At 40.2% G+C, this 21,850-nt stretch overlaps 1 protein-coding gene across 7 annotated transcripts in view; it reads right to left on the reverse strand.

The window, feature by feature from the left end:
• Positions 1–283: 283 nt before the first annotated feature.
• Positions 284–21,850, reverse strand: part of LOC122888501 (disks large homolog 4) — a 70,696-nt gene continuing 49,129 nt past the window's right edge. For 5 of the 7 annotated variants that reach the window (XM_044223015.1, XM_044223016.1, XM_044223013.1 and 2 more), the window contains 19 exons: positions 20,410–20,463; positions 19,489–19,539; positions 19,160–19,284; positions 14,392–14,561; positions 14,079–14,215; positions 12,876–13,020; positions 12,188–12,323; positions 11,828–11,984; positions 11,606–11,708; positions 10,885–10,999; positions 7,142–7,330; positions 6,873–6,915; positions 6,753–6,783; positions 6,055–6,102; positions 5,832–5,933; positions 5,462–5,634; positions 4,960–5,072; positions 4,752–4,843; positions 284–3,800 (listed from right to left, as the gene is read on the reverse strand). In XM_044223015.1, the coding sequence (XP_044078950.1) occupies positions 3,694–3,800; positions 4,752–4,843; positions 4,960–5,072; positions 5,462–5,634; positions 5,832–5,933; positions 6,055–6,102; positions 6,753–6,783; positions 6,873–6,915; positions 7,142–7,330; positions 10,885–10,999; positions 11,606–11,708; positions 11,828–11,984; positions 12,188–12,323; positions 12,876–13,020; positions 14,079–14,215; positions 14,392–14,561; positions 19,160–19,284; positions 19,489–19,539; positions 20,410–20,463 (2,091 nt within the window). In that variant the 3' untranslated portion in view covers positions 284–3,693. The remainder of the gene's footprint in view (positions 3,801–4,751; positions 4,844–4,959; positions 5,073–5,461; positions 5,635–5,831; positions 5,934–6,054; positions 6,103–6,752; positions 6,784–6,872; positions 6,916–7,141; positions 7,331–10,884; positions 11,000–11,605; positions 11,709–11,827; positions 11,985–12,187; positions 12,324–12,875; positions 13,021–14,078; positions 14,216–14,391; positions 14,562–19,159; positions 19,285–19,488; positions 19,540–20,409; positions 20,464–21,850) is intronic. The other 2 variants (XM_044223014.1, XM_044223010.1) reach the window with 1 other exon arrangement.

Consider the following 21,850-nt stretch of genomic DNA (forward strand, 5'->3'; position numbering starts at 1 on the left):
ATGCAATCAAACGAAAGGGTCCTCACTGTGTGCTTTTCTAAAGAGAAAATGGTTCCCCTGATGAGAGAGGGGGAGGCAGCGGAGCGACCGGCAAATAAGAGCCACAGCAAGTATGTGCAAATGCAGCTGAGAGGAGCTTGTATAGGCAGTTGAAAGTGGAGAATGAGTGCCCTCCCCTGGTCGTACTGTTGCTTTCTCACAGCCTTCACCTGTGGAACTGCGAGGCATCAAGTCATCCACACAGACAAACAAAAAACAAGGCTGCTGAGTCCATTTTCAGAAATCATTTTTAAATTCATTTTATTATTTTATAGCTAATTTACAACAAGCGCTTCACTGAACTGGAACATCTTATTTTGCTTGATACTGTCATCGTTAAATATATTTTTCTGCGTCAGTTGACTTTGTTGTAACTTTGTAATCAGTCTTTTCTGTAAAAATTCATATATTTTATAAGGAATATCACACTATGATACGGATGGCTGAGAGAGATATTAAGAAATACATTTAACCCTCAAATAAAGAAATTGAAAACATATTATTCCATTCATGGATGTGTTGTCATGTGTTGTTGTTTCTGTGATTCTCTCAATGTGTAAATGTAAATGGATGTGTGGATGTGCTGATATCTTTGTGTGTGTGTGTGTGTGTGTGTGTGTGTGTGTGTGTGTGTGTTGCCCATCGGAGTGTGCAGATGTTGTTTCTGTGTTTGAGCAGTTAAACTGGGCTGTGGCTCTGATGGATTCTGTACTTGTGTCAATTCAGCAGTGTGCGCGGCTAAATCTAAAGCCACACAGCACTCCAACACCTCTAATATATTTACAGCATTTCTGGCCCGAGACCCAAAAGCTCTCTCAATGTGGAAAATAAAATAAAATAAAAATATACAGACTTGAGATGGAACCAGTGACAGTTCTAAATAAATCATAAACAAAAACAGAAATTGATACTTGTCATTCACAAGCTTCAGCTGTTCCACCTTGAGCCGAGAGAAGCAGGTGAGCAAAAATAAACAAACAATAAATATGAATGGTCACTTCCATCAATACTTCCACCTTCACTCTTATAATTCAGAACAAATTATAAGTAAATACAAATACATGCTCATAAAACCTTGGAGTCCTTTTGCTCACCTTTTTCTTGCTTATACCTGTAGCATATAATGCCGTCAGTGCAAACTTTATAAATACTGTTTTAATCTTATACACACGTTAAACCATCTTCATTGCATAACATCATAGCAGTATTGCACTACATCTTCTTGTGCGTGTCTCACTCTCTCGGTCTGGCACACACACATACGCACGCCACCCATTTATATATTATACATTTTAACCACCAGTGGATGTTAGAAAGGATAGATCTTCTCATATAGTATCATTTATATTTCATACATAACACACGCTTTCTTTTCACCCACACACACACACACACACACCAGCAGCAAACACACGTACGCCCACGCACACAGTCACACAGACACACACAGCTGCATTGTACATGTGTTTTGATTCGTTTTCAACGTATACAAGAACATGTCAAATATCAGTTCAAAGCTCTAGTGTGAGGTCTGCTTTACATGGACTTGAACGGTTCAGTTATTTCTGTGTAGATTTTTGCTGCGTTTTACAACAATAAAATGGGAACGTGAGTAAATTCAACAACCAAACTGCAATATTACCCAAAGAAATCAATGGAATATTGTTTGGAGATGTTGATTTTTACAGACTTAGTCCCGCTAGAAATTGTCATAAAAAAGATATATATATATATTTATATTCATATTTATATTTATATATATAGGCCATTAATTTGTTAAACATGACTTAGCTTTAATTTGTGTCGACACAAGAGGGAGAAAGAAGCAGAGAAAAAGTGGAAGAGAGAGAAGAAAAGAAGACCTATTCCTCCCACGCAGAGGAGTTTCCACACGATTGTGCACATATCTGCGCACACAGAGAGCCACGCGCACATACATACACACAAACACACAGACATACACACACACACACACACACGCCATGGCTTTTACTGCGGCCACTGGAAACAGTGTGTATGTCTGCGGCTGAGGGATTCTTTTGGAAGAGTGATCGGTGAGTTGGCTGCGGTGCGATGAAGCTAACAGCTCTGCTGTTTGTGCCTAGAGATAACATTCATCCTGGATTCTGACTAGCAGGTCAGAACAGCCAGTCCCCCCTGTAGAGGAATGTGCTAGGTTACAGCTGAGGTTACAACTACGTGTGTGTGTGTGTGCGTGTGTGTGAGAGAGAGTGTGTGTGAGTGTGTTTGTGTGTGGGTGCGTGAGTGTGTGTGCATAAGAGAGCAGAGGCTAAACTGTATGTCAGAGCATCTACTGTGCTCAGGACTGGCCTCTCATGACCATATCTCATGACTGTCTCTCTTCTCTTCTTTCATCACGAGACATGCTAAAAAACTCCTCCACAATAAGGAGGTGGAGAAGGAGAACACACCCTACTTACACGCCTTTCTTTTTATTCTTTTTTTTTCAGTCAGATTTTTGTTTGTTTTTGTTTTTGTCTCCTGTCTCCATTGTCTTTGAGGATGCATGCACAAATTCAGCATATTAGTTTTTATCATTATAATTATTTGAACTGCCTTTAAATAATGCCTCGCAATATTCAACATGGGTGATTGAGCAAATGTCAGTCTTGGTCACTGAGGTGTTATTCTGAGTTCACACTCAGAACCAAGAGGAAATTCAGAAAGAAAAAGGACTCTTTGCTGAGAAAACACCTCATCAAGAGGGACTCAGCAGGATCTGGGTGCCCCGTTCTCAGTCTTCCCCCTTTCCTGTCCTGAAACAAGGGCAGAGCTGACAGGAGGAGGAGGAGGAGAGAAAGCCAGCAGGTGATATAAAAAGAGGGACCAGTGTCTTTTTGGGCACCTCCATCTCTGACATAGGCGCGTGGAGGTGTTCAGTGGGGGTGTGAGACTTGAGAGGGGTGGGGAGGGTGAGGTGGTCTTAATACTACCTCGGGGTCCGTCCCTGCTGGGTCACCCTCTACTCTCTTTCAAGCCCTGTTCAGACCTAATGTCTTGTGTCCAGATATATCCAGACGGTGTTGAGATCCAGATGACATGGACCGCAGTTCACACCTGGCACCAGAATGCATCTGAAATCTCTCGAGTACTCACTTGTGATTGGATTTCGCTACACATTTGATTTTATCTGTTGGGAAACTGCAACTGCATCTAAACAGAGAAAACCCACATTACACACTAAGTTGTTTGGCAGCGCTAAATCAACTGTGTTGAGGACATTTGCGTCCCCAGTTTTGGGTGCAGTCACAGCTGTATTTAGAGCTTTCCACTTGTGGCCAAGATGCATTTTAATGCTAAGTGTGAACAGGGCCTCAAGCCTCATTAAAGTGGAATACTGATTAAGTCTTTTCTCTCAGTCTCTTTCAGTCTAATTACACATCACTGTGTTCACATCTGTCTCAGAGTCTCTTTTTTGGTATCGTTCTTTGCCTCGCTGTGTCACTTCCTGTGTGTGTCTCTGTCTCTGTGTTTGTCTTAGTATACATTTGTCTCTCTGTGTCATTCTCAGTGATTGCCTAAGCACTGACTTTGCTGGAGGACAGACAGGCAGGCGAGGCTGGCTTGGCTGTGAGGGTGAAGGGTGGTGTAGGTTGGTGGTTGTGAGGAAGGGGTGGGCGGGCAGGTGCAGCATCACAGCCTCTCCCGAGTGGGGATCCAGATGTAAGGCCCTGATTGCTCCTCGATCACTGTCTTTACTTTGTGATAGACCTCTTCAAAGCTGTCCCCTTCCACGACAGCTGCAGCAGGATACAGGATGTGTGAGGGAAGGAGAGAAAACAACGAGGAATGGAGAAAAAGAAATCGGCACAGACAGTGGCAAGCAAAGAGGAAAAGAGAGACAGCAGGAAGCAGAAAAATGGAATCAAAGAAAGGACGTTCATCAGATGTGTTTGCAAGTGATTTATAATCTATGTACATTGTCAATATTGTGTGAGATCACATTGTTAACAGGCACATTTCCATTATGTATGCATCTCTACAAAATCTCCCACATATTTATTTAGCCTCACACATATTCTTTTCATGGTTGATAAAATGTCACATACGACAGCTGTTCCCGATTTGTTATAAATTGTAGACAGCACTGGATTTGTGAGGAAACCTAACATTCATATTCTGTCAACTGCTGTGATTTGCCCTAAATGTGTCTCTTAAATGTTAAAATGCCCTGAGTCCTCCCAGAAGGAATTCATTTTCTCATTTAACTCATTCAGCTTTGCCAGGAACATGGAAAGTGAAGGTCATCACTGTGAAACAGGCCTGTTTTATCATTGCCATTTGTTGGCAATAAACAATAATAAAAAGAGGAAAAAGTGATATGAAATGCACATATTATCACCCTCTGAGGTGTGTAAATGTGCACCAGCAATGAACCAAACATATGGACAAAGTGTTGTTTCTAAAATCTTGTAATCATAAAATGGAGGATTTTTATGATCACCACTCCACATTAAATAGATTATGAGTAAGCGTACAGTGGAGTGCAAACACAGGTTTATTAGCTCACCTTTACCATCTGGTGCTGCCATAATCCAAACCCAAATCCACTAGTAAGTAAGTATGCAGGGTGTGTAGACAGTACAGGACACCAGTTTGCTACTTCGAAATCTCAGGCTCTGTGTGTTACCTTGTGTACACGTCGTTTCTGTGTGTTCATGTTCATATAGACACAAACGCTCTGCTCTCACCTGAGAAACACTCTAGGAAGTCTTGTTCTAGTTTGAGGGCTCTGTCCATTCCTTTCCTGGCCTGCTCCTCTGTCAGGCGAGTGTTGATCTCTCTGTTAACATCATGCACACAATCTTAATTACACCACATATTTTCATGACCTGCAGCATATTCAGTGTCTTTTAGCCAAACATTTTAAAATGTATAAAGAAGTTTTGCAGTACGTACAGGACATTCTCTAGTGACTTGGGCCGGACAAAGATGGCAATGGGATGAAGCTGAGCTGCTTGTAGTCTGCGCACAGCATTGGCTGATACATCCAGGATGCAGTGTTTCCCCTGCTACTTGTGCACACATGCAGGGAAAAAAATGCTATGGTAAGGATTAATGAGTACAAACTGCTGTTTTAGTAACGACTTTTAGTAAATTGCCAGTTAATTAGCCATGAGAGGTTGCGGCTCATTGCTTAAACTTTTCTCTAATGGAGGATTGCTTTTATAAAACATTTTGAACACACAATTGAAACAAAAAGTATTTTCAATCACTGATAAATTCATCATATTTAAATAATATTCTTGTGCCTGATCTTACAATTCTAGTACAACTCACTAGTTAGTAATTAGTAGAAGTAATTAAGCCAATTACTAAAAAAGGATTGGAAAAACACATTTTAAAGAATTTTATCATTGCCATTAATTCTTATTTCCTGGTACAACATGCTGCTGTGCACCTGCTCAGCCACCTCGCGGACACTCTGGACACTGGTGCCATACAGGTGACTGTTGTACTGGCCCGCCTCGATAAACCGATGACTCTGGATGTCCTTCTCCATCTGTTCCCGTGATGACACGAAGTGATAGTCCCTCCCATCCACCTCATACTCCCTCTTGGGCCGTGTGGTGTCTGTCAGGCGAAGAACAAAACAATAACAGCAGCACATACACTCACACCGCTTTCAATGTCAAAATTAAAGCAGTTACTTCTCCGGGAGGCATGTATTATGCAGACATCACCCTAAAATGGCTGCAGGTGGCAGCAGTGACATCTAATGAAAACCAGAGAACGGATCAGTCTCCATGACTGACAGCATAATTACTTACGTGGGACACAAGATCCAAACTTATCAGGGAACTCAGACAACAGGTCATCATTTATCCTGTCTTTCACAGGACCCAGAATGATGATGGGTCTCGCATAATGAACTTAGCATGAAGAGAAAGAGAGAAGAAAGACAGTAGGAGCATTCAGAAAAGGGAAATAAAACAAAAATGAAATTTAATATAACAGCCTTAAACAATGGACAATTCTTCTTTATGACCTTACCTTCCACTTGGGTGACTGTCTCATAGCTGTGTGAGGTTTTATCTCTCCCTGGTGACAGAACATTTAGAAGCATTCAGGCAAATTTCTTTTTACCGTTATAAATGACATTTAGGTTTATGGTTCTGCATGTGTGTCTGTATCTGTGTGCACTGAATGTGACGTCTTTTCAAATGTCGCAGCATATAGCTGTCGTTATTGACAAGAGCAGTAAACACATGACTACATTGGAGGTAAGATGCTTTGGGCTCCAGTCCGGAAGAAAATGTGAATGAAGACTGCTTGTGTTTATATTTAACAGGCTGTGTAATGTCCACAAATTGGTGGAGATGACAGCAACGCCAAAGGGTAGGGCAAAGGTAGGGAAGGGACTGCTCTGTGGCTGCAGTTATTGGCAGTTAAAACATTTACAGGATGCAATGCCACTTGCACCTTCAATTGAGCTATTAATCTTGTCATGGATACACGGAACAGGATCCCAGTGTGTGTCTGGTTACTATTAACATACATAAACATTAACATTAGGTGTATGTAAATAAAGTAAGATATTGTTTGTGCATGTGTCAGCAAACCGTGTTCTCCTGTTGCTGTGTCCTGCCCCATTACTACAGTGTTAACACTAATCAGCTAAAGTCATTAACATGTGTAAATGGTAGCTTGCAGTGTCAATACACAGTGCATTTATGCTTCATACTTATTACCTTGAGTGCTCAAGCTGTCTCGACCATGGTCCTGCAACAGAAATGAGAGCAGAGATTTACACACTGGGAGGCAGTTTGAGAGAACCACCCTCGTTCAACAGCTCTGGTGAATAAACTTACCCTCTCTTTGGTGTTCACACGAGACCACTCTTTTCTTTCCACCCTGTAGAGATGAGGAGGAAGGACAAAAGAAATTACATTTTGAAGACAGAACAATCAAGCTAAACTGGCATTAAGCTTTTCCATAAATTACATTTAGTTTGCTATCTAATCTAATAACTCCTGTATACATATTTCTTGTCACACACAGAATAGAAAAGTTTAATCAAGGTGTTTAGTAACTGTTGAAACATGATGAAAGATTAATAATCCCTCCCACACTCACTCACAGTGCGTCTGACCTGTGCTTGCTAGGGATGAAGCCGACTTCCTCAGCTTCGTTTTGAGGGCTGACCTTCCGGGCCTGCCACCACTCCTCGTCTCCGCAGTCCAGCACATGCAGCACATCCCCAAATTTGAAGCCCAGTGCCTGACTGAGGAAGCCACAGTCTGCAGTCTTGTCATAGTCAAAAAGAGCCCTGAAAGAAAATCAGTCCCTTAATAAAAAACTATTTTAAATTCTATTCCCTTTAACACCAATATTATGAACAGTCTTCTTACATTTTGCTTAAGTAGCTTCATAATTACAAAGATGTTTTCTCACTGTTTGAAAACATCACATAGGCATACAGTATGTATTGTGATTGCTTTTTACAGTGCTTTTTTAAGTGTAAGTTATTTAAGAGAGGCAGAAGACAGGAGGCATGTGGCATGTCCAGATTTTACTATATAGTACAATAGTCTAGATAACAATTTAGCTAACAAAATGGAGAGAAAACCCCAGGGACGTAAAAATGTGGTGGTTTACATTAGTATTATTGGAAAATGGTTTCCGACCACCAGTGGCAGCACTGAGCACTGTGCTTCTGTGCAGAACTCCAGTTCGCTGAGCGAGGAAGGAATTCTGCGCCATCTTGGATTTATACATATTTTAAAAGTGTGATTGATTGCTCCTGCTTTCCATTGGCATAAGTCGTGTTTTAGTTACTTTATACACAACCCTGACACTGACGTGAATTCGGCGGAACTGTTTCTGAGAAGTTCACCTGCTCTCTGGTCGTTTCTTTTTCCAGCCTTCATCTAAGAAGCAACTTTTTGTTCAGCAAGGAATGCCTGTAAGGGTGCTTCTGTCATTCAGCCATTCAGGACCATGACACATAACGCAGACCCCGAATGCCATCAGCAAGTAAACTCCTCACCCGGAGCGGAGCTATCATTTCTGTTCAACGGCAGATAGCTTAAGCTAGCCTCACTGCCATCAGAACCGGAGGCAGCGGTAACGTTAATGTCGGGACGCATATGATCTGATTAATCTGACCACAAACAACAGGCACGGCCATCAACTGGGCAATTCTGATTGACAGAACAAAAATGAAACGGAACTTGTGCCAGAGAAGAAGCAGGACGAACATGGCAGCATCTCCATGGAGATGGCGGGAGTTTTGGAGGGAAACTACAATAAAGTGGCAACGGGACAGCTAACCAAGAGCACGATTATAATAGCATATTTCTTCACATGCGGAGGAACTTTGGGAGCTTCTGTTGTTGTCAGGAAGACGGATTTTTAAAACACATACTGTATTATAAAAAAAAATCTGAGACATCCGGAATAAATATCATGACCCAGAACAGACTATTTTCATTGTCCTGTCACTGCTGGCTATTGAATCACACCTGGACCAGGTGAAGACTTAATCATCAGTTTACACAGAAGTTCTTCTAAAGGTAAGACCCATATTCCTTTTATTCTGTGCAGTGTGATATGGTTTGGTGATTGGATGTTTGCTCAATGTGGCAGAGTTTTCTGTTTGAACTGGTTGCACAGATTATGGTGATTATTATGAACCTAATTTCTATTATGCATTCATCTCTATATGACAGTCTTTTCATAAACTTCAGTTTACACAGACACAGCTTCTTGTATTCTGTCGCTGGTTGGTTGGTTTGATTGGTTGGTGTGATTACTCTTTGACAGTAGACATTTGTTTATGGTGTTACTGAAGTATAGATTGGCACACTTATTTTTGTATGTTAAACACAGGAGTTCTTAAAAGTACATGCAGCAAGTCTATGGGGTGAAGTGGTGAACTGCAGCATTTTATTTACTATACAAAGGAATTCTAAATGGGGCGCATATTACTGTAAATTATTATGTACCATAAACAGTAACACCTTTAGTGTAAATCATAGTTATTTTATTGCTTTTCTGTATTTCATGTGTTTTATTTCTTTATATTTCGTCATTCACTGTGTTATTTTATTTTTCTTGTTGTGAAGCACTTTGTACTTTGTTTTGATAAGTGCTCTATAAATAAAGTTTTATTATTATTATTATTATATAAACACAGTAATGCAATGGCGTTTTACTAGTATTTGCAGTAAATCTAGTATGGGCAATGAATCTGCTAGATACACGTAAAGCCACAGTGAGTTGTACTGTGGTACATGGTGTGCTGTATGGTGGAGTGGCCAGACGGAGGCCACTCCTCAGTAAAAGGCACATGACAGCCCGCCTGGAGTTTGCCAAAAGGCACCTGAAGGACTCTGACAATGAGAAACAAAATTCTCTGGTCTGATGAAACAAAGATTGAACTCTTTGGCCTGACTGGCAAGCGTCATGTCTGGAGGACACCAGGCAACGCTCATCACCTGGCCAATACCATCCCTACAGTGAAGCATGGTGGTGGCAGCATCATGCTTTGGGGATGTTTTTCAGCGGCAGGAACTGGGGGACTAATTCACGATCGAGGGAAAGATGAATGCAGCAATGTACAGAGACATCCTTGATGAAAACCTGCTCCAGAGCACTCTGGACCTCAGACTGGGGCGAAGGTTCATCTTCCAACAGGACAACGACCCTAAGCTCACAGCCAAGATAACAAAGGAGTGGCTTCGGACAACTCGGTGAATGTCCTTGAGTGGCCCAGCCAGAGCCCAGACTCAAACCCAATTGAACATCTCTGGAGAGATCTGAAAATGGCTGTGCACCGACGCGCCCCATCCAACCTGATGGAGCTTGAGAGGTCCTGCAAAGAAGAATGGGAGAAACTGCCCACAAATAGGTGTGCCAAGCTTGTAGCATCATACTCAAAAAGACTTGAGGCTGTAATTAGTGCCAAAGGTGCTTCAACAAAGTTTTGAGCAAAGGCTGCGAATACTTATGTACATGTGATTTTTTTTTTAAATTAATTTATTTATTTTTAAATTCTTTATTTGTAATACATTTGCAAAGATTTCAAACAAACTTCTTTCACGTTGTGTATATAGTGCCTTGTATTGTCATTCTGTCTCTCTGTTCTGGCTTCCACTCACACAACTTCTGAGCCTCTCTGACTTGTGCAACTTAGGATTGTCTGCAGTGCAGTACTGCTCCAGTAATTCAGGGATAAACGAAGTTTCTTAACAACAAAGTTGAAGTCAGTGTGCCATAAGGCTTCTACAGGAGCGTATACCATTGCTTTAACAATCTTGTAGCAGATGGATATTCTGCTTTCACATAATTTATTTCTAATAATCAAATTCCCTCCTGTGACAATGAATCATATTCTCACTTTCAAAACTCAACATTTCAGCTCTATAAAGGCTTTGCATTTACTTCAGACATTTAAAAACAACAATTGGCACCATAACAGTGCTTTAGTGGATGACTGGGTTTGCTCATATTATGAACTATATGACAACAACACTACAAAAGATTCAGTTTTTAAGTGCAGAACAATCTAGTAATGTCACATATAAAGTCCTCTGAACCTAAAACAGTTGTGTTGATTGTTAGCTAGCTAATGTCATATTGCTGGTAACTTTAACAAAGCACAGCATTGACATTTACTTTGGCTAAATATGCTAAACATCATGTTGACTATTATGCAAATTTAAATGCATTTGCAACAAAATTATCAACATGACTAAACAAGCTGATTCTCTACAAAATCAATCAAAACATAATTTCTTTGAAATAGAACCTGAAAGCCTTCTCATGGAGTCACTGTTTGATACTGTACCAGTGGTACTATTTCAACTTTATGTGTGAGACCTGATGTAGAAGCCTCTCTTTGGGTTGCTCCTTAGCGTTGTGGTCCCAGAGCCCATGCTGCTGTTCATCAGCTGTTCCCTCAAGTCGTGGATCTTAGCCTCAAAACGGCTGTACTCTGAAACAGAGAAATACAAACACATCGAGACCTTTTAGCCTACACTCAGATACATCAAAAGTTTGCTTATAAGTGATAGGGATGCACCAATCCAACTTTTTCTCTCCCAAAACTTATTACCTTAACTTACCAATAAATCAATCAAATACCAGTGCTCTTTATTTATTTTTTTATATATACACACACTGTACCTCACTGCATAGAACTAATTTGAATGATTTTATGAAGGTTACATGAGGCCAGGGATTGCTGTGGCACTAAAAACTAAGTCAGCGGCCGAGCCAATGAGTGAATGTAACTTATAGTAGAATTCAGTCTGTTTTTGAGATATTTTGCTAACAAACGAACAAACACACAGACAAACGGGACTCAAAAACTTGGCAGTTGTAACAAAGTAAAACCACTCTTCAAACGACACTTCATTAAAAAAATCTTGGAACAAGTAGATTCCCAGCACATTTTAAAATTCTGATTTGAAATTGTTATTTAAGTTTAAAATTGTTTTGTAAGACACCTTACCAGACTAATCGACTTCGAAATTACATAATATTAGAAATTGGATATCTTTATTTGAAGGCTTGTTATGTTTGACAGTTGTGGCTTTACCATCGGGTCTGTATTGAGCGATGATGGTCACTGTCTGGCCAGCGTTCTTCAGTGCTGCAGCTGCCTGTTCATGTGTGGCCATACGCAGGTCCACACCGTTCACCTGATGCACACACAGCATGACTGTTAACTACAACTGAAAAATCACTTAGTGCCACTGAATGCATTATTGTGTGTGTGTGTGTGTGTATGACAACTCTCTGAAGATAAAAGTGTCTTTACACTGAGGATCTGATCGCCTTTGTGCAGCTCTCCGCTGAGGTCAGCTGGCCCCCCTGCCAGGATGAAAGAGATAAAGATTCCCTCTCCATCCTCTCCTCCAACAATGTTGAATCCCAGACCTGTGGAGCCTCGGTGGATCAAAACTCTGCGAGGCTCCCTGGAAAAGAGATGAAGGAGAGAGGAAAGTAAACAGTCACATCTACAAGTTATCAGTAATACTTTGCACAACACAAACTCAAATATAAATAGTCATACTGACACCATTACCGCTAATCCTACTATTACTACTGCTAATATGAATACTACTAATAATAAATAAGTATACAATGAGAAATGTTTAGCTGAAGGATCATTGCTCACCTGGGGATGTCATCATCTCCCATCATGCCATGCAGAACGGGAGAAAACCGACTAGGTGAGGTGGGAGTGAGGGCTTGTGGGTAATCTGACCCAAGATAGTTGGGGTGGCTGAGTTCAGTATCCATATGGGAATATGCTGGAAATATACACACAAAACCAAAAGAGGTATAATATACCAAGCAGTTATTGTACACAGATATGCAATATTTTAACGCAGCTCAAACTTCTGGCTGTCGGATTTTCCACCGACTAAATGCACTTGTGGAATGTGACATTTTCTTTATGTTTAGTGTGGAAAATTATCTCATGAAAACCTACTGCAAAAAGAGTATTACCACACACGGATTAACATTGTTATAAGGGCAGACTTTCATGAAGTGGTGTATTCAAGTCAAGGAACATTTTTGCGTTTTTGTGAGGGGGGAAAATAAAAAACCCTGACCCTGTATACCTCAGCTTTGAGTTTCCACAGAACTCCCACAGTCATCTGCAGTTATTCCCTCTACTCTACTCTACTCTATTTTTGACTACTGTTTCAAGTCTGAAGAAAAATCTCTTGTTCTTGTAGGTGTACATTCTACTCAAAGGCAGGACGTTTGGTGACACATTTTTCTGGTCTGATTTTAGCAACGCAGCGTGCCAGTAAACACACAGTGCAGATTAACAGATCACACAGAGAGGGGCTTACTGCTGGTGAGGTCTGGGGGGTTGTAGGAGTTGGTCAGGAACAGGTTGTTGGGCTTAGCCACCCTGAGGTACACCACCTCGGCTGTGTTCTTCAGAGCCCCCACGGCATCCTCATGCATCACATCTTCCAGACACACGTTGTTCACCTGATTGTTCACGACAAGCAGGGAAACACAATCAGGATCACCAACCGCAAACTGCAAGGCTCAGTGTGAGAGGGAGCTGCTGGAAATTGTGAATCATCAGAGCAGAGATGACACTGGATCCATCATCCCATACTGATGCATTTGTATTTACATTTGTGATACCATTTATGCTCTTCACCAGAGCGACTTACAGTGGTGCTCAACATACTGTATATGATCAGACAACACAAACAGATCAAATTTAGATCGCCATTTAGCAGCAAAATGTTAGTGATGAAAGTAAAATTGAAATTTATTTTGGTGCATACTCTAGAAATTATAAGAGAAATTGCTAAGCATTACTTAGTTAGATATATATACCTAAACTACATTATCACAGTCCATATCATCATTCACCATTATTTATTACTTTAGGCAAAACTAAATATTGAGCTAGTGGTTTCCAGTAAAGATGAGCTAAACTAAAAATAAAGCTAGGAGTCCCCTCTGGATTGGGAGCCCTTAAAGGTAATATGCAAATTCACACCCTTAACTAGCGCTGTGTGTTAAGGTTACAAAAAAGAGCATTATTAAATATGATGTAATATAGCCATTGATGGTAAATGTATTTTTGAACGGATTCATAATGAGCAGAAGCATGTTGCCATATCCCATTTAGTGGTAAAGCATTTGCTCAGACACCATTTAGTAGAAACCAAGCACCATTTTGAGGTTGCTGGTGTTGAGCTTGCCATCAGCTGCTATGTTACAGTCTCTCTGTTCTCCAGCAGATGGCAATAATGCTGCTTGAAACTCATTGTGGCAATACTACAGTTAAACATTGATCCCATCCTACACCTCTATTAACATATTAATGAAAGTAATTTCAGGCCTTGAAAATTACAGCTGCAATTTATCTTTGCTCTTGATACATCAATGCTGCTGATATACCCAAATGTGTGAGTGTGCATGTGTGTGAATGTGTGTCTGTGTGCTTAGAAGGTTAGAGTCTGAGGCTATCCGTGACGTGTGGACATATATCTCTGCATGCTGGTTGTTATTCCATGTCAGTGACCAACCGCTAAGATCTTGTCCCCGATCTGCAGACGCCCATCTTTATGAGCCGCGCCGCCTTCAATGATCTTGGTGACATAGATGCTGTTATCCCCTGGTATGTGCTGGTTTCCCACCCCTCCAGCAATGCTGAAACCTAATCCTGAGAAAAGGGAGCGATGAGAGAGGCAGAGAGTGAGTAAAAGAAGGTATGGGTTAACAACACAGAGCAGATTTGCTAAATCCAGAGGGCACAGCTTAGCTGGGTATAAAGCATCCTTAAGCCCACACAAAAGCGTTGATGCTGTACACCAGTCCACACTTCCATACACTTCATACCTTTAGGCCCTTTGATGAGTTTGATTTCTGTGACTTTCTCTGCTGCTGGTTTTCTGCGGAGAACATAGAGGCGGACGATAGCACCTGCCTCCTTAAGAGCCTCCACAGCTTGGCTGTGTGTCACCTCCCTCACATCAACATCATTCACAAATAGGATGCAGTCATTCACGCTAAGAAACAGGGTGGGAGAGAGGGAAAATACAGGATGAGTTTTTGTTTTGGTGAAGAAATGGGGTGTAATCCTCCACCAGAGGAGGTCAGGAGCAGTCAATCTCCAACTATAGCCGTGTTGGGCAACTAGTTTCACCAGATATCTAGCCTTTTCCCCGAACTCTGAGTATCCCATATTAAAGAGGGTAGAAACCATTCTGCTGTTGATTTAGCACAAGGGTAATTTGCAGTATAGCTCTCTTTGTGTTAACTGTTCTTGAAAATGGTGAGGAGTTGATATGTAAAGTGAAAGTGACAGCCTGTGTGCAGAAGAGAAGCTGATTTTCAAGCAACAAGATTTTGATGAAATAGCTATTTTCAGACACACAGTCTTCCTCCAAGGGCCTAAAAACTCTGCTTATCCCTATTCCATTCATGTGTTTTTAAAATTGATTTTATGGCCATGAAAATTATAGTGTGTAACATTTTGTAAGACTGAAATAATTCTTGAGGGCTGCAAGAGGTTTAACAAATGAAGCTCAACCAGGAAGACTGTCTTCATGCTTGCTCTATTTATTTACATTCTCTCTCTCTCTACTTTTCCAGCTTAGGCTGGCTGAGTCTTTCAGTTAAACCAATCAGTTTGATACGTCTTCTGCGCTGCACAAGATTTACCTGATCGCTGTAGCGTGCCATGTCTGGGTCAGTTTTGGCAACGTAAACGCATCGCACTTCTGTGTGACAAACAGTTGTCGGCATTATCTGTATTTTAAGGGGCGCTGCTCATCAAAATACATCATGCCTTTTATGAGAAGCATCACATGGTCATCTGTCATGCTCAGCTTCGTCATCACGGCCCTTCACGTGCCCAGTCATCATAACATATTAGCTGATACGCTTTCCCATTTCAATTTCAAGACCAGACCTGTCCAGATGCCAACCCAGTGCCATGATTTAGTTTGGAGCACTTTTGCTATGTTATGTGTTTCTATTGGTATGCCACTTAAGCCTGTTTTTAAATACTGTGATTTTAATTTGTTACTGCATGGATGTTTGCCATTTCAAACCTCAGTACATCTGTGGGTTGGTTGCTGTGATTCAGTTATGATCCTTCTTTTCCTATTATTAAATTACTTCTGAAAGGTATTTCAAAAGTTTCTCCTTCTGTCCCTGACCGTAGACACCCTATTGCTCTTTCCACTTTGTATGGAATGTCCACAGTACTCTGTAAGGAGTGTTTTCTCTCCTTACATTGACGCTCTGCTTGATTCTGTATTCTTATTAGCTTTTTACACATTCCTTAGAAGTGGTGAATTTACAGCATCTTAAAATTCATTTAACCCAGGTAGAGAGATTTCATTTTCTGAATTTGGCATTTCATCCTAGACACTACATTGTACTTCTTAAGCATTCTAAATGTGGAGGTGTCTGCTCTGTAATTGTGGCTCGCACGGATTCATCTTTTTGTCCCCTCTGATCTGTGATCAAATACCTACAATTTAGACCTATTACCAGTTCTTCTTCTCCTCTATTTCTAACTCCAGGAAAACATTCCTATGTCAAAATCTTGGTTTAGTTCTCATATAGAGCAAGTCCACATTATAAGCAACCTATCCCCTCAGCATTATTCAGGACATTGCTTTAGAATAGGTGCTGCTACTTCTACTGCCAGTCAAGGCATTTCATCTACCTCCCTTCAACAACTGAGCCACCAGTTATCCTCTGCCTACACCTCCTATATTCGCCCTGACGTTGACACTGTCCTCGCAAATCGAAAATCTTAAATTCTCTGGTAAGTCATGCATATAACTGGTGGTGGTGTTTTGGCTTTTCACTGTTATCTATTGCTGCTTACTGCCCCTTTTGATCTTATTTCGTTTCTGGTCACTGCTGACTCTGGCATTAGATTCAGGTCATTGCTGACCTTATCTATTATTAATTTTCATGCCTATTACACATCATCCCTGGCCATATTAAATTCATAGTGACCATATTATATGCATTCTGGTCACTGCTGGCACACTGAGTTGTCATTGCTGACCTTATTCATTTAGTTCCTGGTCATTGCTGGGCTCATTTTGTTTTCTGGCCATTGTTAGTCATCTGCTACCTTAACCATTAAAACAAAACAAAAAAATCACATTTCCTTTATCTGCTATGCCTTTTTTCTGTGACTAATTGTCATATTATGTATTTTATCTAGAAATCTGCTGCTACACTGTAAGGAACAATATTTTCTTTTTGGGGGATATTCCTGTACAGCTCATGGCATGTCTACCCCGTTAAAATGAATCTCGATGGGGTCTAATCGCCAAAGACATATTTCTTCAACTTTTCCTTTTGTGCACACTATGTCGAATAAATTAATATAATTACTCTTAAGCCTCTCTTTCAATTAAGTCCCTCCTGATTGAACTTTTGCTAAGCTTAATTTCAATCAGGAAGACTATCTTCATGCTTACTCTATTTATTTATTTACATTCTCTCTCTCTTCATTTTCCCACTTTGAACTCAATCAGCTGAAAGAGTGAATGCCATCAGTCAATCAGATTTTGTCAGGACCTCTGTGAGCCAATCATCTCAAATCCCGTCAGACTTAAAAACAGTTCCTTTCTCTGCTGCTGTCAGCTGTCATTTCAGTGTCGATGCAACCCTCCTCGACCCCATACACCTCCTTCATCACGACCAGCGTCCATGGGTCCTTCCACTGAGCTCACCAGAAGTCCTGTTCCACATTACATCTGTCCAGATTTTCAGTGATTTTCCTATACAGCTTATGGCATAACTACCCCTTTAAAATGATAACATTTCGATGGGGTCTAATCGCCAAAGACTCCTCACATATTTCTTCAACTTTTCCTATTGTGCACACTATGTCAAATAAATTAATTTAATTACTGTTAAGCCTCTCTTTCAATTAAGTCTCTCCTGATTGAACTTGACATACATCACTAAAGCCAACTCCAAAGGGAACCAATGGCTGCTGACATCTTCATTCAAAGGATTTCTGAGCTGAATATTGTTTGTGAGGCAGTATTATAATTTTTTTGCATGTAGAGAGCACATTTGCATTATCATACTGTAACAAATGTTTTAATTATGGCAATTCTAGTGCAACTCTTTTTGCTACCATAGAGCATCCTTTTTATGTTCTTGTAGCTATGTGCTTGTAGGGATTTACACACAACCTTTTTTAAGCTATAAAAAAAACCTACTGTATAAAATGTTCCAAATCAGCACTATTTAACCTCACTTTTATAAACCTCTATCTGTTCTTTATTCTGGTTTTCAAGGATTTTTCAAATAAATCATAGGGGCCATTGAGTCACACAATTTGGAGGAATTACCCTGACAGAATGTTTTTGTATTTGAATCATCAAATAGAGACTGCAAACCATCTGAAAGCAACATGCGTTTTACACCCACAAATTGCAGGTTTTGTAAGGTTTTCAAGGAATTCCATTTTTGTGATACTAGCAGTAAGGTTCATAGTATTTTCCTTAAGATATTTGAGATTTGTTGCTCATAGCAGAAAGTAAAGGCCAAGAAAAAAAAACCCTGCACTCAGGCAAATATAAGCGTTCTCTCCAGGCCTGCTTTAAACTCTGAAGTCATTCCAGATGGACGTTTATAGGTCTACTGTAAAGAGGAGGACGAGGAGGATGCCTCTATACATGGCTTATTTATTGCAGTGTAATCGGGAAAACGGCTCATGAAGTGCAGTTTTTTTATTCAGAAAGGCAAACTATGCACTACAGCCCTTTTATGAAAGTGGGAAAACAAACATGATATTATTACATATTCTTGCAATGGGCTTCTTAGAATTTGATCCTCCTGAGCTTTAATTTAAGGTGTCATTTGCCACAGTTTATTTGGTAAGAACACAGTATTTTCATCTAAAATATGTTGCTGCTGCTGTTAGCTTCTAGATTTTCTCCTTTTTTAAAGATTAAATACTTACAGTGAGATCATGGAGTTTTATTTAATGACGCTTAACTTGAAAAACAAAACAATACATTTTTTATGTTTTTCCTCACCATTCCATATCATGTGCTTAAAATAGGACCTCTTTTAAAATATAAATACTGCACAAGACTCTTTTGAACCTCACAAAAACAAAAGCAGCAACACTACAATAAATAAGTCTTAACAAATTTTTAGACTAAATACAAACAGTAAAATTAAATACAATTGTTGAAAGACCTATTAAAGTAGTAGAGGACATTCAGATCTTGAATTGAACAGGCAGGTGCTCTCTGATGTAACTTTGATGCTGAACGGGCTGGACAGTCAATAGGCTGTAATTCTGTGATATATTACTTTGGACTTAAAATGAAGAGGTGAGGTTCTACTTAGGCTGTTTCTCTTCTCCAAGTGTGTTTGCTGGTAGAAAAGTGACTGGTTGTCTGTATCAGAGAATTCAAAAGAAAATGTGCAGGAAGGTGGAGAGAGAGGGCAGGGCAAATGGGGACAGTAGAGCAGCATTTTGGAGTCGGCCTAGCCTGGTCTACCCACAGGCTTTTGGTTGTTGGATTTTATATTTCTGGAATGTGGGAACATGAATGCATGCAGGCAGGTTGGCTTTGTGTTTATTGTAGCTTAGTGTGTGTGGTTTTACCTCAACCGTCCATCCTGAGCCGCGGCTCCTCCAGGTATGATTTTGGTGATGAAGATGCTGGGGTCGTCGCCCACATGGGGGTTGTCTGTTCCTCCTGCTATACTGAAGCCAAGGCCTGAGTTACCCTGCAGTAGCAAATACAAACAAACACACACTATTATTCGCTTCAGGGGCTGTGGTTTTAGAGACTGTGTCTCCAGTCTCTAGTGGGAACTATTGTGTTTCCATGTTTGACTAAAGCCAGACCACCAATAATCAATATGGTAGAACTGCAGAGGAGTAAACATGTACTGTAAATATGTCTAAAATCAAGTTTAAAAGATAGTCACCCTCTCCAGTGTGATCTCCTCATACTCGATTTCCCCTTCTGTCCCATTGACCTGTCAGAAAGGGGTGTTAGTTTATTTAGAGACAATTTGGTTTTCAGGATTTTTTTTTACAATTATTTAAACAATTATACAAGTTTAACTGTTAGTACAATTTGAGTATAAGCAAAAATAAGAGTCTAAATCCTAAAGTCAGCTAATGTTGATTCCACATTTACTCTCTGAGCTGGGTCATCATATGTTGCTATTCATCACCTGACTCCGAAGTCCTGGATGGGGGATTTCCCGTCAGCTCCTGAACACAGCATCATCATCATCACTAAATTGCCACTAAATTGTATTGCTCCTCTTTGACATACTGTATGTGTGGACCAGTGTGGCACCACAACACCATTCTTTCAGTCTAATTCGCCTTCTGGCTGAACAACTCCGCTACACATCAACTTTACCTCCGCAATTAAGCAAGTCCCAGAGGATGAGAGAATTTAAAGAACTTCAGACTTCACTGTTTTGGTGCTGACCTAGAAAACAAGTTTTCTTAGTGCTGTAGTGGTGCAAAAATACTGGTCTGTGATTGGAGGCTTTTCTCTGAGACGCCTCATTCTCTAATCCCTTACAATTCATGACAATATATGTTCTCACTGCTTTCAGAAATGGCATCATTAAGGAACTTTGAATCGAATTAAGTAATGTTTCTGTTCTGTCAAATGTATATCAACAGAGAAACCTAATTTAAATTAGAAAGGAGTGAAATGAATTACCGTTATCATTCAGATTAAAACAGTGAGCAAAGACCTACCTGGATGCTTGGAAAAGGAATGGAATTACTGATAATACAGACTGAATATGAAAGCAGTTAAGTTAGTCATATGGTTGAGTCTAACATAATAATACAATAAAGAGAAGATTAAACATAATCCTTACATATGGGGAGCCATCAAGTGTGTCAGTGTTCACCACCACGGGAGGAGTATTTCCCTGGAGGGAGAGAGAGAAGAAACATTAAGAAATTATGGCAGAAACTCAAAGATGAGGCAGCTCCTGGATGAGCTCTCAGTAAATCCCTGAAACCTACAGTCACAGCCAAGACTGATGGCCATTTTAAGCCTTCCCTAAACTAAACTAAACATTTGAGTACATTTTTTTTAGGGGAATCAGATTTATTTATTTATTTGTTATACTTTCAGACATTACAATCAAAACGTCTTAACAATTCTACAGTAAAAGTACTGCACATTTATTTATTACGAACAAGCACAAGCCCTAATAAGAAATCAACACAAATATCAGCTTTAGCTTTTATTCTTAAAAAAAAAAAGTATTCTTATACTATTAATCTATTATTATTCTTAGCTAGTTTATTTATGTCATAGTGTAAAAATAAATAAATAAAATTCAGCTATGGTTTTCACTCTGCTAAAGGATAGAGAGCGCTGCTGGAGAGCCATTTGTTATTATCCACCCATGATGGACACATATATCATTCATGCTAGCCCCCATGGTTTTTCCAAAGTCTTGGTCTTTGGTTGATCTTGGTGTAGCTACTGGTTGAATTACAGCATAGCATGTATTACTGATACTGTAAATGGTGATCTAGTGACTACTGTGGACATGGACATCTGCCTCCTGCCCACCAGTCGTTTCAAAACAAACCTTTCATGATTCATGTACGGCAGCACTGACATGGTGGAAATTTCCCAACACACTCGGAGGATGATGAAGAAAAAGTAACTTGGTAACAAGGCAGTGACAAACAGCGTAGTTAGTCCAATTATCATTAAAGCTTGTCAGCTCGCTTGATGGTCAATTATCTTTGTCAAAATTTTGTCCAGAACCATACTGCATCCATTATGGTTTATACAAAGTGTAAAGCCAGACTGAATCTCAACATTTCAGCAAGTTACTCATCGGGAACAAAGTGATACAGAAAATACTGGAGGAGACAGCAAGTCAATGAGAGGACAGGATTTTTGGCATTGATATGGTTTGGGTTTACCTGCTGGGACTTTTCTCTGTCAGCTCATCTAAAGTGTGACAGTTAACCTCTACACGTTATTCTTATTCCTCTCCTTTTAATCCCATTTCCTTACAATGGCATTCTCAATCTTTCATGCTTCTTTCCAGGATTCACTCTCATCATCAAGGTGTCTGATGTTGGAAGATGTAAATACACCATTATGTACAGTACCCTTTGGAGAACACGGTCTGACTCTCCATCTAAACTGCTGTATTTATTGCTGTCATTGTTTCTGTACCACGCTGACTATCATGGGAAAGACTCTGTGTATTTAAAGTGCTTACAGGACAGCAAAAAGCAGCATAAAATCAGCCTGCTGACCTTCACAGACCTGACTGCGCTGACACA

Source organism: Siniperca chuatsi, linkage group LG14 (assembly GCF_020085105.1).
Source record: "Siniperca chuatsi isolate FFG_IHB_CAS linkage group LG14, ASM2008510v1, whole genome shotgun sequence".
NCBI lineage: Eukaryota > Metazoa > Chordata > Actinopteri > Centrarchiformes > Sinipercidae > Siniperca > Siniperca chuatsi.